This window comes from Elephantulus edwardii, unplaced genomic scaffold (genome assembly GCF_000299155.1).
Source record: "Elephantulus edwardii isolate Elephantulus edwardi_28Jun2011 unplaced genomic scaffold, EleEdw1.0 scaffold00082, whole genome shotgun sequence".
NCBI lineage: Eukaryota > Metazoa > Chordata > Mammalia > Macroscelidea > Macroscelididae > Elephantulus > Elephantulus edwardii.
In genome coordinates, this window is record NW_006399832.1 from 1,521,704 (window position 1) to 1,538,919 (window position 17,216).

At 39.2% G+C, this 17,216-nt stretch overlaps 1 protein-coding gene across 4 annotated transcripts in view; it reads left to right on the forward strand.

Moving 5' to 3' along the window:
• PDE8B (phosphodiesterase 8B) overlaps positions 1-17,216 on the forward strand; it is a 360,385-nt gene that overhangs the window by 190,306 nt on the left and 152,863 nt on the right. For 3 of the 4 annotated variants that reach the window (XM_006889834.1, XM_006889835.1, XM_006889836.1), the window contains exon 2: positions 8,188-8,247. The exons of the other annotated variant lie outside the window; for it this stretch is intronic. In XM_006889834.1, the coding sequence (XP_006889896.1) occupies positions 8,221-8,247 (27 nt within the window). In that variant the 5' untranslated portion in view covers positions 8,188-8,220. The remainder of the gene's footprint in view (positions 1-8,187; positions 8,248-17,216) is intronic. 4 annotated transcript variants of the gene reach the window in all.

Consider the following 17,216-nt stretch of genomic DNA (forward strand, 5'->3'; position numbering starts at 1 on the left):
CATTTTACTAGATCCACAATCAACACCCATAGTAACAGAAGTCCAGAAATCAAAGGCTGTTTTACATGGGTGAAATCAACTGTCAGTACCCTCTCCAAAGTTCTAAAAAGCAAAGATGTCAATTTAAAGACTAAGGTGCACCTGACCCAGGTCATGATCTTTTCATTTTCTTCCTATGCATCTGAAAGTTGGACAATGAATAAAGAAGACCAAAGAAAAAAAAAATAGTGGTTTTGAATTTGTGATGTTTGCAAAGAGTATTGAATATTCCATGAACAAACAAACTGTCTTGAAGGAAGCACAACCAGAGTTCTCTTTGAGGCAGGGATGGTTTAACTTTGTCTGATTGACTTTGGGCATAGTCCCAGGAAGAACCAATCTTTGGAGAAGGGCTCATACTGGGAAAAGTGAAGAGTCAGCAAAAGAGAGGGAGACCCTCAACAAGATGTATTAATACAATGACTAGAGTATACAGTAGAGCTCATAACTGTTCTTTATAGGGCCACTGTGAATAGTAGTGGACTTGAAGGCACCCAAGAACAATAAAAACAACTTATCTGGGATGGAAGTGCAAATTATTCATTGGGCAAGTCTAACAATGGTTAACTGGTGTAAAGCCCTGCTTTACCGGTGGAAATCACCAGACCTCTCACCTCTAGAAGTCCATGGTGCCGTCTAACTACTGACCTTTCATTTGTCAGCTGAGCATTTTTACATTGCAGCACCAGAGTCCTTTCCAGCAGGTCTACTATTTACCTCATTGGCCATTTATCACTCTTACTCACTTTTTTGTACTGCCATTATATCACTAAACTATATTTGATGTTATTTTAAATAGTTTAAAACTTTACCCAAATGGTACCTTAAGGAATGTGCTCTTCTAAAACTTACCTTTAAAAAAAAATTATCCCACCAGATGCTCTGCTGAAGAAGGAGGGGCAGTCTTCTCCTGTGCCAGTTGGATCCAATTCAGTGGCACACAGCAAGAAAAGAAGAAGAAGAAAAAAAAATCAGTAGTAGCAGTTTGGTTGCACAGTTTGGGGATAGAGGGAGAGGAGAAAGAAATGGGAAGGATCCCAGTGGAAGAAAATATGTAAGAAAATTATTCAACATTGCATGGAAACAACTCAAATATCCAACCACAACTGAATGTATTGAGAAATTATGGTACATCCACACAATGGGATACTATGCAGCACTCAGGAGCAATGTTTGTGAAAAATACTATGTAACGTGGGAGAGACTGGAGAGCATTATGCTGAGTGAGCTAAATCAAATACTGCATAAGACCATTATTGTTAAAATAGATGGATAACTAGTAAAACATGTGTGGGAACCCAAGGGGAAAGGGTGAGGATGGGTAGGGGCGAAACCACAGGGTTGCACAGTTTGGTGGATGGAGGGAGTGGGAAAGGAAGGATACCAGTGGAAGAAAATATATGCACATCAAAAACTTTCTCCAGCACAGTTAAGACGAAATGCACAGGCTGGGAAAAAATATTTTGCAATGACATATCTGATAAGGGACTTACATCTAAAATTTATAGAATGCTCCAACACCTCAACAAGAAAAAGGTAAACAATTCTAATCACAAAATGGGCTTAGGATATAAATAGACCATTCATCAAAGAAGAAATTCAGATGGCAAACAAACACATGAAGAAATGTTCAAAATCTAGCTATTAGAGAGATACAAATCAAAAGAACTATGAGATATCATCTCACCCCAGCAACAATAGCAAAGTTCAACAGGACAGCAAACAACAAATGCTGGAGAGGTTGTGGAGAAATTGAAACTCTTATTCACTGCTTGTGGGAGTGTGAAATGAGACAGCCACAATAGACGGCCGTCTGGCACTTTCTCAAATAGTTGGAAATAGGCATACCAATTGATCCAGCAATTGTAATACTGGGAATATACCCTAAAGAAACCAGAACCAGAACTGAGACAGATGTATGCATATCCATGTTTATTGTTGTGTTATTCACAGTAACAAAGAGAAGCAACCAAACGTCCAACAACAAACAAATGGATAGAAAAACTATGCTACATTTACACAGTGGAATAGTATACAACATTGAAAAACAACAAACTCATAAACCACTCATAAACACAACATGGAGAAGCCTGGAGAATATTATGCTGAATGAAATAGTTCAGTCATAAATGGACAAATACAACATAGATATTATAAAGTAGAACAGATAGAGGTGTAGTGAGCAGAGAATGGGAAAAGAGTGGACAGACTATGAACACTGCAGTAGAATAGATGAGGGGAAGAACTATCCAACAGGAATATATGATTAGGCATTATAAATATGACAACAACATTATAAATATAACAACAACATTATAAATATGACAACATTATAAATATGACAAGGTGTGCATTGCTGGGTGAGCTAAGGGAGGTGGGAAGAGAGAGAGGGAAGAAAAAAATTTTTTTAAAGTTAATTAAGAGGGGAAATGTGCAGCAATGAAAGAATGAAAATCTTACTTTCCTGCAAACTTTAGTTAAAATCATAATAAAATTTAAAAAATCAGTATATGTGAAATTTATTTCTTTTGAATGATAGAGTAAGTAATTTTCATTACTGTGTATTATTCCATTGTGTGGCTCTTCTTAAGGTATTTGTTAGATTTTCTGATGATAGATATTAGTGAATTGGTGACTGCTATTAAGTTTTTGTTTTTCTAAATGATGCTTCTCAGAATCTTCTTTTGTATGCCTCCTATACCCTGATGAAATGCACGTAAGAACCAGATTGTAGCATATTTACCAGTTAGAAACCCCGATGTCCTATTTCTTTTCTTTTTTCCCCCCCAATTTCCTATTTCAAAATAACTTAAACCACTTAGATTTCTACTGACAGTAAAAAGAGCTCCTGTGGGTTTTATTGGTGTTTGACATGAATGTCACAGTTGTCTTGAATAAAATAGGTGGATGGGAAATGGCATCTCTTTGTAACTTGAATTATATTTCCGACTGCTTGAAAGGTGAAAAGAGCCCTGGTAGTGTAGTAGTAGACAAATTACGTGGCTTTGAATCCAGAAGTTAGCAGGTTGAATCCACCAGCCACTCCATGGTGGAAAGATGAGGCTGGCTCCTCCCATAAAGATCCACAGTGTCAGAAGCCTGCAAGCGGGTTCTCTCTCCAATTGGGAATTGACTCAATGGCAGGTTTTGAAATTTGGTTGCTATCTCATCACTTTTGCATTTTCTTTTCTGTGAATTCCTTTTTCAAATCTTTTCTTGGCTTCAAGATTAATTTTCTTAAATTATTAAATATTTTCTTTTTTTAAATTGTTATTTTAATGAAACTACAGAAAAGTTGGATTTACGTTCGTTCATTGTTGCATGTTTTCCTTCCTACCCCTCCCCAGTTCACTCCTTAAAAAAAAAAATTCATTCATTGTTGAGTAATTTCCTCACTCTTCCTCCAGCCCTCTCTCAGTCCACTTTGCTGTGTACCTCTTATTTGGGGCTGCTGCCATACAAATAATGCCTAATCATATATTGTTGTTATTGTTGTTATGTGCCGTCGAGCTGCCTAATTGATAATCTTGTCTTTTTAGTGAAGGTATTTGAGGAAGACCGCATAGTGGCTGAGTTCTGCTGTCAGGGCTGAGTCTTGGGTGGTGCTAGGTGCTTTCCCAAACTAGGCATTCAAGAGTATTTTGTTGACTAAGTAAGATGTGCCCCAAAAGCCTGTGGAAGGAGGCAGGAGTTCATTTTACATGTCTGCTGTAAAAACAAAAATGGCTATTAAAAAAAACCGAAAAAACAGACTAGTCATTTTCAACCCTGATGGCACCCAAGCAGGTTTGTTTTTTTTGTTTGTTCGTTTGTTTTGTTTTGTTTTTGTTTTTGTTTTCTTTAATGCCAGTGCCAGACCTCTTCCCCCTCTTCAGAGATTCTGATTGCTTTGGATTGGAGAAATCAGACATTATTTGTCAAGTCCCCTGGTGACTTCTAAGGAGCTGTGGTGGCAGAGGGCGCATTAAGTATCACCAAGATCAGAAATTCAAGTCCTCCAGGTGCTCTGAGGGGGAAGAAGATAGGCAGTCTATTCCAGTAAAGACTGACAGCCTCAGAATCCCAGTGGAGGGTGGCGCTGAGTCAGACTAGACCTGACTGCAGTGGTGGTAGTGACTCGTAAGGCAAGGCTCCACCTGAGAACTTCTCAATTAGAGAACTGGAAACTGGAAGGTGAGAGAGAGACTGTCTTAAACCTGAAGGTCCCTGGCAGATGCCAGGAGGTACAGGAGTGTAGCCAGAATCAACCCAGGTAAAGACTTCCAGGTGAAGACCGAGGTGAAGGCTGGTGTGAGGGCAAAAGAGGGCCCCCTGCTAACAAGAAGCAGATTGAAGAAGATATTGTCAAGTGGGCTGAGAGTGTGGAAACCAGAATGAGACTCAGGTGCCAGCCTCACAGTGGGGAGACCTGGAGATGCAGCTCATGCACCTGCCTTTACCTAAAAGCTGGAGGATGGACATGAACCTGGTCAAAAGCAAAAGTCAAAACACAACCTTTGTTGACCCTGAGCTCTGAAGAATAAAGAAAGATGTTTGACCTGGGAGTAGAGCTATATTTGGAGAGAATGAAATACTAATTTGAAATCAAAACTAGCAGGACCAGCAGGAGGCATGTAAAGGTGTTTAAAAACGCCAGGTTCATTTTCCTTCTGTGAGGCGGAATCATGGAGTGATTTGACCATGGAGTCCTCCTCTCGTGACGTCAGCATTGTCTCAGGGCATAAAACTATTTCATTTCTGTTCAACTTTTTGCTGAGAATTTGCATTCCCACCCCAGGTAGACTGATTCAGAATCTAGTTTAACAAGACCCCCAGGTGATTCTATATATATTCATCCACATATTGAATATATTCATCAGTACTTTCAGAATTCATTGCCAGCCTTCCAGCTGATTTTCAGAGACTGAATCCCATGGAAGGAGATTGCCCACTTTTCTCCAAATGAATCACTGGTGGATTCCAACCATTTGCCTCTTAGGTTAGCAGCGCAACTCCCTAAAACTACATCACTTCTAAGAGGTCCTTACCTCTATAAGATCGTTTTCGGCATTTATTAAAACTACATCATTTCTAAGAGGTCCTTACCTCTATAAGATCTTTTTTGGCATTTATTAAAACTACATCATTTCTAAGAGGTCCTTCCCTCTATAAGATCTTTTTTGGCATTTATTAAAACTATAGATCGTAATCTATCTCAGTGACTGGGGAAATGGGATTAGGTGTGTCAGAGATGTTGAGATTGATTCAGAATAGGGCAGAATTCAGAGCTGATGTACACAGGGTTGCCATGAGTCTCTGGTAACTTGATGGCCCATAACAACAATAACAGTCTCTCTGGTGACTTAGTGATAAGCATCTGCACGCTGCAGTGCCAAAGGCACTTGGTTCAAATCCACCAGCTGCTCTGCAGAAGAAGGATGGACAATCTCCTCCTGCGTGAATACTGTCTCTGAAAACCCACTGGAGAGTCAGCTATGGGTCAGTTCCAACTCGATGGTACTCAACAACAACAATCTATATTAGAGATATATCTGTTGGCTTAGTGATAGGGAGTTATGCTGCCAATCTGAAAACATGTGATTCAAACCAACCAGCTGCCCCTTGGGAGAAAGAAGAGCAGTCTCTTTTTGCATGGGGTATAGCCTTTGAAAACCCACTGGAAGGTCAGCTATGAGTCAGTTCTGACTCAACAGTACATAACAACAAACAACAGCAATCATTATTAAAAGGTATTTTTTCTTCATTTATTTTTTTGTTGAAAGTTAACAAATCTTGTTGCTTTTCATTCAATCTCATTTGTGCTGATTTTGTATAAAATTATAACAGTAATTACTTATAATGCCTCATCAAACCCTTACTTTATTTTCCTTGCCTTTTACTCACCTTACCTATTTACTAATATTTGCTTCCCTCTGGGGTGGAAATGCAAATTCTTAGCAGAGAGTAGAACTGGAACAAACCATTATAAAGCCCTGGCTTGCCATAAGCTGTGTGTCTGCATGTGTGTTCTCCTATGTGGTGAACTCAGTGTAGCAGACGGTAGGGAAAAAAGGATTCTAAAGGAGACGTCGTTGGCATGAAGAGCATTCAGAATCTGAACTTTGTTTACCAAAAGTGAGGGTTAAGGATTTTCACCCCCAACATACGTACTTTGCCCCTTCTTAGTGGTGGCAGCAGCAGCCTTATAGCAGTAGATCAGACCATGGAGTGAGCAAGGCTTGCCACATACAGGGTCATCTCTTTTGCAAAATTAGACTAAGGTCCAAAGCTTATTTAGAACATGTAATCAGATGCACAATGCAGCCCCGTCTCAGAGTACAATGGGAGGAAAGCAAAATGAAGATCTAATCCTGGTCCTCTTACTTAAAATTCATATAGTCTTGTTTTCATTGCCATTGTGCTTTTGGTGAAAGTTCACAGCCCAAACTAGTTTCCAGTTTAGTAGTTTGTAATGTATTCCATGACATTGGTTATATTTCCTGAGTCAGGATGCACCCATTTCTGCCGTTTCCTTTTGTCTGAATATTCTACCCTAGCTGCCATCTAAGTTTTGCATATGGTTATATCGGCCTTGAATAAGTGTTTGGTCCTCTCAGGTGTTAGTGTTTAACTTGGGAGCTTGACTTAACTTGGCTGAAAGGTGGCCTCCTGGAACGACTCAATTTCCAGTTCAGGTTGTAGAACCATAGTCTCAGGAATCCTTTCACAGTCTGTCAGATCAATAAGTCTGGTACTTTTTCATGAATTTGATTTTCTTTTTCCTACAACTTTCCCATTCTGTTTGGAACTGTCTGTTATGATGCCAATGAGAGGAGTCAGTAGTACAGCTGGACACCATCTAGTTCTTCTGGTCTCTTAGGGTCAGCTAGGCAGTGGGTCATGTGGCCCATCAGTCCTTTAGCCTAACTGCTCTCTTGAGCCTTTGGTATTTTTCACCTTCCTTTACTCTGGACAGGAAGAGAACTACTAATCTACCCAGGATCCTGTTGCAGAGAACAGGGCAATAGTTGTGTCTTAGATGATTGCACATAAGATTTTAAGAGTTGTTTTCAATTTTTTTTCTTTTTTCCCCTTCTTGTGTCAAATTATATCTGACTGGCACAGGAGGAGATTGACCCTCCTTCTCCAATGAAGCATGTGGTAGATTTGAACCTTTGGGTTTGAAGTGCAGCTTCTTGCCACTAGGCCACCAGAGCTCCCTTTTTTCTTTTTATTTTCCTTTTTTTAAACAAACAAACAAGCAAACAAGCAACAAAACCTGATGCGTCTTATTCTGGCCCCTGGACCATTGAATTGTCTCTGGTCATCTGAATTCCAAGGCCTGCTAAGTATGTCTACTCTACCAACAAGACCATTGCAGGCTGTTGAATGCAGGGTAAGGTTACAAATAGTAGCAAAGCTACTACAGCCTTGAATAGAAAAACAAAAGCAAATCCAGGGATATTAGGCCAAGACTTTCAGCCAAATTAGAGAAAAGTAGCTTTTGGAAATCTAAGTGAAGAAATCAGAAATCAGAAATAAAGATATTTTGCACTGTGCTTATGGCCAAAACCTGTTAGGGATTGTTTCTAGTTAACATATAAGACACTTGGACTCATTCCTGAAGTTTTGAGGCAGTGTTTAGCCTTTTACAGTCTTGGAGTGGTGTTCTTATTTGTGACAGTACAACTTTGACAAATCACTTGTTCGTGGCAAACATAGTGAAGAATAGTATGTTTAACCCTCATACCTAATCTGAAGATGACAAAAAAATAAGGTCTAGCTATAAGAATAGCTCATATCCTGCATAAACACATTTTCTTTGACTCTGGAAAACAATTTATGCTCTTCAAAATCATAATAGCACGGTGTGGTACCTGGCACATAGGAGATGCTCAGTAAATAATTGTTGAATCTTAATTATTTTTTCTCATAAATCAGCACATGCCTAATGTAAAAATTGAGGCTCTTAAAAGCAGTAGTAATCCCAATTCTCACTTACCATTTGAGAAAATATTCTTTCACCATTGTTTTATAACATGTCTCCATGTCAGTAAGCCTGAGTTCTTTCATTCAAGGTCTACGTATAACATTAACCTAATATTTCATGTCAGGAAGGATTTGTAATTTTAAGACTTACCGTGTCTCACGTTCTATCCTTTATTTTAGCAGGTTTCTTCTTCAGAAGTACGCATTGGGCCCATGAGACTGACACAGGACCCTATTCAGGTATGTCTCAGTTTCTCAATGGGGCTCAGTTATGTGTTTATGTAAGCGCCATCGCATGGGCTCTTGTGGTACTACAAGCAGATTGTCATCGTCTTTTTTAAAAAAATTATTATTAATTTCAATGAAAATGTACAGAGACTTTGAATGAATTTCCATTCATTCATTGTTGCACTTTTCTCCCCTCTCCACCCTCCCTCTACCTTCTTGGAAAAGTAAAAGAAAAATACTTACATTGTTTTACAATCCCTCCCCACAGGTCCATTCCACTGTATAGCCTTTGCTCTGGACTCCTGTCTTGACAAAAATACCTAATAATTTCCCCTCTTAAACAGTTTTCTCACTCATATGTTTCAGTGCAGTATACATTATTGAATCCGTCTTTATCAGTCTCCTCCCAACCCCTAGGTCAGTCCTGTTTTACAACAGTGGCACCATGCAGTGTTTGTCCTTTTGTGACTGAGATACTTCACTCAGCATAATGTCCTCCAGGCTCATCCATTTTGAATAATATTGCATGAGTTCCTTGTTTTTCAATGCGGCATAGTATTCCATTGTGTGAATATACCACAGCTTCTCTATTCATTCGTTTGTTGATGGGCACTTAGGTTGTTTTCAACTCCTTGCTGTTGTGAACAAAGCCGTGATAAACATGGGTGTGCATGTATCTGCTCCAATGTCAGTTAGGTCTCTTTGGAGTGCCATCCTTGTTTTTTTGCAAAGATGTGCATGTGTATAGTGTGGACATACAAATGTATATCTGGATCTGAATGAGTGTGAGAGTGTGTGTGTGTGTGTGTGTGTGTGTAAAAGCTTATTTTATTAATGTCATATTTGACCATTTAAATCAAAGGTATAGTATTCTGTCTTGAGCTGACATCAACAGATAGATTTATTTTATTGTGGATTATTAGGAAGAACTACTAATCTACCCAGGATCCTGTTGCAAAGAACAGGGCAATGTGCTGGGGGTAGAGTCCAGGGCTCTGCTGTACAGAGTACAGAGCCACAGCTGAGTGTGAACCCTGGCTCTGCCTTTAATTGTCTGTGTGATTTAGTGTGTATTGTTTTACTTCTTTGACTTCATTGTTCTGTAAGCAAAGTGGACATGGTAATACTTCTCTTGTGAGTAAAATAGCATCAAATGCCAGGAACATGATCTGGTGCTAGAAAGTGCTCCATACATGGTCACTGTTGCTGGTAGCTGGGAAGGTGATAAAAGGCCACACTTTATTGTCCTGTGTGACTTGAGCCAAGCCACCTATTGAGCTCTGTGGCACAGAGTGAGCGAGGTTCAGAAAAGGCAAAGCCAGGAGCGACCTCATTCTAACAGTAGCACCATGGCAACTTCTTAATGCCATCAGCAAAGGTCCTCTTCACAGTCCCCTCAGCTTCCTGTGCACCCTTCAGAGGAACATGAACAAAAAAGAACCTTGTGTTGTACAAGTTCATTGTTAAATCCTTATTTGCATCTAGCTCATCCTGTCAGGCCTAAATAGGGAACACCAACTTTGTAAAACCTTACTTGTTAGCATCTATAAGCATGTCCTGTGTACTTGAAATGTGAAGATGCAGAAAAGATGTAAATTAAACCAACCAACAAATAAATGAAAGTGGAAAATCAGTCAAGATGACCTGTTTGATTTATGAGCAAATAGGAAAAAAAAAACACAAGATTTTACAGATGCTTGCAAAAGGAAATGTAAATCTAGGGGGAGAAAAAAAGAAAAGGAAGAGCTTTAGCTTGGAAAATTTTGATGAAAACAAGTTTAGGAACAGAGAGAAAAAATTACTAAAATAAACGTAAGCCACAACTATTTGTATAGAATGTAAACAAGTGGAAAATTCCAGTAATCATTCTTTGTGGCATGTACTTTGATTTTAAGTAAAGCCAGTAACAAAAAGAGATTATATCAGGGATTCATTCCCAAAGCAATTTCTAGAACTTGTGCATCTATGTTGGGGACCACTGTAGTTTTAGTTCAATCCCATTTACCTTCATTTTTGCTCTGCTCTGTGCTTGCAGTGAGAGCTTAAAATAAGGAAATGTCATTCTTTTTAAAATATAATTTGTAAAACTGTACTATATTTCAAATAGTCCTAATTGTGTGTGCACACCCACAGACTCCTCTATCAGATATTAATATTATTCCCTGTTTGTCTCAGAAGTCTTTTTTAAAAAAATTAAAATATTACTAATGCCCTTTCAGCCCTGTATTTATCCTTTTGCTTTTCTTTCTCAAAGTAACTGCTATCCAGAAATTGGTTAAAACATTTATGTACATGTTTTATTTCCCATATATGTGTCCATTCATAATAGTTATTCTTGTTTTGGATGTTTTTAGACTTTGATTGAAAAGTATCTCCTTGGGTTATTCTGAAAATTTTCTTTTTCCAACAGCATTTGTAAGAATTATCCATGTGGAAGCATGATGTTCTTTTATTCACCTTTAGTAACGCATCATAGGTCTTCGCACTGTGTTCAGCTGAAAAGCAGTGAGGCAGGAAGGCCTTTGACACTGACAAAATGATGATTAGATGCTGAAGTAGTGATGTACCACTTCTCCATCTTCTTTTTCTCCCCTCTTCCTACCCCAATCCAGCTGCCTTCTGGTCTACTCCTCAGATTCATGAAATCCTCGTGAGGTTTGTGAGGAGGGTGTCTTAGTAAAACTGTGTCCCAGAGGGTTTAAATGGTAGATATTTCAAAAATAGATAGGCGTTTCTTCCGAAACTCTTCTGAATCCTCAACCTTTCGGTTAGTTGTTGTGATATACTCTCAAGTCTACTACAACTTGTAGTGAACATTCTGAACTTTGGCCTATCCTGACACACTTACCACCATTGCCACAATCGCTGTATCACTCCATCTCGCCCAGGGTCGTCTTCTCCTGTACTGACTTTCCAACTTTCCAAGCATGATGTTCTTCTCCAAGGATGGTCCCTCCTGGCAACATGCCTAAAATGTGTGAAGCAGAGCTTCAAAATCCTTGCCTCTAAGGGGCAACTTGGTTTCAGCCTTTCCAGGACAGAACTGCTTATTCTCTTGACAGTCCATGGTATGTTCAGTCTCCTTCTCTAGCACCACAACTCAAAAGCACTGATTTTTCTTCTGCCAGCCTTATTCATTGCCCAGCACTCTGGAGCACAGGAAACAATTTAGAAGGCCACATAGCCCAGCACACGTGTTCCTTCTTTAGTTGCAGGCTAATGACTGCTCTGTGTCTTGCTGGTATCACTAGCAGCAGTAGAAGCAGGGAGATGACCCTTCCAATAGTTCCACCTTTCAGATGGCATGCAGATCTAATTGGGGAACCAAATTTATGTCCTGAACCTTAATTGCAAGGGAGTCTTGGTAATGTGCTTTTTAGCTTGCTAGGATAGTTCTTTCAAAATAGGTTGATGTGAACACCAAAGTCCAGGTCCATCATTCTGACTTTGATGTCACTAAACAATGACACTGCTTTCCAGAGTTTATTTTCATTTCTAATTATTGATTTCTAATTATTTTAGTTTCTTATTATTAAGTTGATTTTAATTTCTAATTACACAACACTGAGAAAATGTATTCTTATGATTTTTCTTGTTTTCCTTTCATTTTAAAGAGGCCTTTTCTTATTTTCCTAGGATGGTTTTAAGAACAACGGTAATCACTCCACTTAGCATTATTTCAGTGTAAGGAAAATGCTCTAAAAATCATCTCTTTGTTATCACTTGCTCTAATCTACAGGCAATTCTCACACCCTCTCCTGAACCACATGCATCTGTAAACAAGCCTCTTAGTAAAATTTGCCTCACTCAATCTCTTAATTTTTCAGATATCTCCATTCCAGCGAAAATATAAATTCTTTAAAAGTAGACATAGATTGATAAAGACAGAAAACATATATTTATCTTCTGCTGATTTGGGGATAATTCTTAATTTAGTACTTATAATACAGAAAAATTTCAAGAATAGTACACCCTTTACCTAAATTTACTGTTATGTACAAAGCTTGGTTTGCTGTGTAATTCGTTCTTACTTATATAACCTCTCCAAAGTACTGAAGAGCAGTGGTGTCTCTCTGGAGACTAAGGTGCATTTGATACAGGCCATGGTCTTTGCTATCACTTGTTATGCATCAGAGAGTTGGACAATGACCAAGGAGGATAGAAGGAGAATTGATGCCATTGAGCTGTGGTGCTGGAGAGGAGTATTGAGCTAGGAAAACAAACAGATTCGTCCTGGAAAGGGTTAAACCGGGAGGCTCCTTGGAGGCAAGGATTCTGAGGCTTTGTCTGATATACTTTGGTCATGTTGTAAGGAGGGACCGGTCCTTGGAGAGGGACATCATGCTTGGTAGGGTGGAGGGACAGCGCAGGAGGGGAAGGCCCTCTATGAGGTGGATTGATTCAGTGACTGGGGTAATCAGGATGGGAGTGTTGGAGACAGTGCGATTGGCACAGGACAGAGGAGAGTTTAGAGCTGTTGTACGTAGGGTCACTGTGAGTCTCAAGTGACTCGATAGCACATAACAACAACATTTATTCTCTCATATTCATTCATTCTCTCTCTCTCCCCCCCCTTTCTGTTCTTCCCCTCTCTCCACACAGTCCTATACTTCCTCCCCATACTGCTTGAGACATGATTATTCTATTACCTCTCATTTATTCATTGTGTGTGCCTAAGACATTTCTGAGGGTGTTATTTTACATAGCCACAGACCAGTTTTTAAATTTAATATTAGTACAATATTGTGTTCTAATTCTTAGTTGATATTCAAATTTCATTAATCAACTTCATGTCCTTTATAGCTGTTTTTTGGCAATCCAAAGTATATTTGTCTCTCTGTTGTTGTTTTGTACTTTTGAATCAGAACCTACCCATAGCTGACTCTGTAGTATATTTTCAGACACAATAAAGCACCCAAGAGGAGACTGTCTGAATTTCCCCTGCAGAGAAACTGAGTACCTTTGTGTTGGCAATGAAGTTCTTTACCACTAAGCCACAAGAACTCCCTATATGTCTCTCTATAATATATAAAGCAATTTTTAAATGATATATGTTTATTTATGTGTATAGCCTCTGGTGGCGTGGATATAACGAATTGCTATCCAATCTTGACACCACATTCTTCTTCATAGAGTCCAGCTTCTAGAATTATTTGTTCAGCATACAGATTGAATAGATGTGGTAAAAGGATGCAAGGTTGATGGACACCTTTTCTAATTTTAAACCATGCAGTGTTTCCTTGTTCTGTAGCCTCTTGGTCTAGTATAGGTTTCACATGAACACAATTAAATGCTCAGAGATTCCCATTCTTCTCAATGCTAGCCATATTTGTTATGATCCACACAGTCAAATGCCTTTGCATAGGCAAAAAAGCACAAATAGACTTTTTGTGCTTTCAGGCAGGAATCATCTGCATTAGTGCAGTAGGTAGCGTGTCAGACTTAAATTGATTATAGTTCTGAAATTGTACAGTGCTCATCCTTACTTCCTATCATTTCCCCCCATTTGTCCTCCTAATAATACCCTTCTGGCTTTCTATATTTTATCTCTGAGCAAATGCTGACTTTTGAATTTTGTCTATTTCATAGTGCTAAGGGGTGAATACCTCTCTTGTCTTATTGTTCACCTTATAGGCATGTCTATTGTTCAGCTGAAAGTCATGCCACAGAGATAGTTCACTTTTTGGTGGAAGAGGGAGGCGAGGCAGCAATGGCCATAGTCCTTGAGGTTCTGCTAGTCTCTCCCAAACCAGTGAGCCTGGCTGTTTATATGATTTTGAGCTTTCTTTCACATGTATCTTTCACTCTCTCCAGGAACCTAGACTGAGATCCTTTTCAGAGGGGAGCTGAGCACGGCGTAGGTCTTTCAGTTTCCAGCATTACAGAGGTTGAGATTCATGAGGTCCATTAGAACTATGGGCTAATTGTGCTCCTGTGTTGATTTGCTTCACTCTTCTTTGATCTGGTCAGAAGAAACCAATAGTTACACCTTAGTGGCTCACAAACATTTAAGATCTATCTCAGTTGCTACTAACCAAAGTAGAGCATGGTCTTTGTAAATTATACCAAGGGACCTTGATGGCCTCTGAGATTCTGATCCTAAGACCTGATGGCCAATATGACAGATCAATACCTTTAGGTCATTTGATGGTGTTTTTAAAAAATGCGTGTCTCTTTGCCTCCTGTTGATTCTACTTCATATGTAGATATATTTATAGCATATACAAGTGTCTGTTTGCTAAAGCTGTTTATGGCAAATGGAGGTAGTCCCCAGTGCTCACACTCCTTACTTGCCTGCCTGTATTTCTACTTGTAGGTTAATGTTTGTTATTACTGTTAATTCTTGCTTGTGTATGTAATAATATTTACATTTCTTGTTTTTCTTCTTTAATGATGTTATGCCGTGTGCCCTTTGTTTTACAAAACTTTTTCCTTAACCTAAATTAATATGTGTCTATTATCTAATTACAAATTTTCCTTACCCTTTTTCTCTTTCTCATCTCTGGAAACCAACAAATGTTTCCTTCTGTGTGTAAACATACCCTTAACCTTTTACAACAGGGAATTAGTATATTTTTTCTTTTCTGACTGACTTATTCAACTCAACATAATCTCCTACTGGTTTATCCATAGAGTGTGTTTTGCAAATTCTTAATTATTCTTTAACATTATATAGTATTTTATTGTGTAAATGCACCATAGTTTAACCAGCCACCCCTCCAACCATAATGTCCCTCTCCAGTGTCTAGTCCCTCCATGCAGTGTGTCCAAAGTATGTCAGACAGACCTTCAGAAGCCTCCAAGGAGCAGCCTGGTTTCACCCTCTCCAGGGTGAACCTGTTTGTTCTCTTAGCAGTCCATGGTGTATATTCTGTACTCTTCTCCAGCACCATACCTCAAAGGTATCAACTCTCCTTCTATCATCCCTAGTCATTATCCAGCTTTCTGATGCTATAGCATGTAATTGTGAAGATCATGGTCTGGATCAGGCACACTTTAGTCTGCAGACTGACATTATTACTCTTCAGTACTCTGGAGAGGTTGCTGACAGCAGACTTTTTTCCCCAGTACAATTCATCTTTTAATTTCCTGGCTGCTGGTGTCAAGAGTGTGGATTGTGGAGCCAAGCAAACTAAAGCTCTTAACAATCTCAATCTCTTCACCATCCATCATAATACTGCCAATTGGCCCACTGGTGAGAATCTTTGCTTTTTGATGTTGAGGTTCAATCCATATTGAAGACTACAGTCCTTGACATTCTGCAGCAAGTGCCTCTGGTCCTCCTCCATTCCATTAAGGTTGTATCATTTGCATAATGCAGGTTGTTGATGAGTCTTCCTCCAGTCCTGAAAGCACATTCTTCTTCATAGAGCCCAGCCTCCTGGATAACCTGTTATGCATATAGATTGAAAAGATAGGACACATCCCAGGTGTTCACCCTTCCTGATTTTGAACCATGTACTGTTTCCTTGCTCTGTTCTGATGATTACCTCCTGGTACAAGTATAGGTTTCGCATGAAAACAATCAGATGTTCTGGGATTCCCATTCCTCTCAGAGTTTGCCACATTTTGTTGTGATCCACACAGTAAAATGCCTTTGCAGAGTCAATGAAACACAGATAGACATTCTTCTGGTACTCTCTGCTCTCAGCCAAGATCCATCTAACATTAGCTATAAAAATCCTAAAAACCCTCTTCTAAACCCAGTCTGCACATCTGACAGTTCTCTATTGATGTGCTGTTGCAGTCGTTTTTGGGTAATCATCAGCAGAATCTTGCTTGCATGTCATATCAATGATATTGTTCAATAATTTCTGTTTAGGTCTAGCTTTCTAGAAATTTTAGAGATTAACTCTTTACACGTCAAATATATATTTTCCAGTCTTCTCTCTCAGAGAAATCTCTTAATGCACAAGATAATTTAATTTTTATAGTCTCATTTACCTAGTTTATCTTGTTCTGTTTGTGCATTTTGGGTTCTTTTGGTGCATTATGGGTTATAATTTCTACTCTGTACCATAAATTAGGGCCCCTAAGATTGATACTATTTTTTTAATAATACAAGTTGACTTTTTTCCATAATATATGTCTGATTTTAAATAGCACTTGTAAAGAGAAAGGGCCATATGAGGACATCTGTTATCTGTCCTCTGCTAACTCCAAAGGGGAACTGTCCCAGTTTACATCATCACAACACAAAACACATTCCTATGAGGTCAGACATGTCCTCAAAGCTCCTGTACATCTTTCTACCAACTCCAGCACAAATTCTACTGCTCTTTTGGGTCTGAAATCCATTACAGTAGCTCACAACACATAGAACATATTCATGATTATGAGGTTTATTAAGTAGTCAAAAGGCTAGGTTGATGTTGTTGTTGTTGTTGTTGTTGTTGTGTTCAGTTGAGTCAGAACAGGCCCATAGCTGACTTTCCAGCAGGATTTCAGAGGTAGTTAATCACATGGGAAGAGTTCTTCTAACCTTCTCTCATGAATAGATTTTGTTGTTGTTATGTGATAGCAAATTGCCCATGATTAATAGCAATGCTATGTACTACAGCTCTGAAACCTGCCCTATCCTGAGCCAGTCTCACTGACTCAGACACACCTAGTCCCATTGCTCTGGTTACAGTGTCAATCCATCTCATCCAGGGTCTTATTGAACCTATAATTCAGGTTGATAGCAAGATATAATCACTAAGTGAGAAAAGCTGCTAAAATGTGATTGCAGGCACCTCAGCCTTCAGCCTTACGGCTTTAGGCCATTATTACAAAGTTTTTAGTCTGGCCAGTTATGGCTCCCCATGCCCTGCCCCAAGTCTGCTACTGAAGTTGGGCAAAGACTCGTAGCTCTGGTTTCATGGGGTAGTAGTTGCAAAGTCAGCTCTGTGTTATGCCAGGTTTCCAGTTCTCTGATACTATTGCTGCTGCTGCTCCTGTAGGTCTGCTGGCCCAGGAATCTCTAGTCATGGGTTTTTACA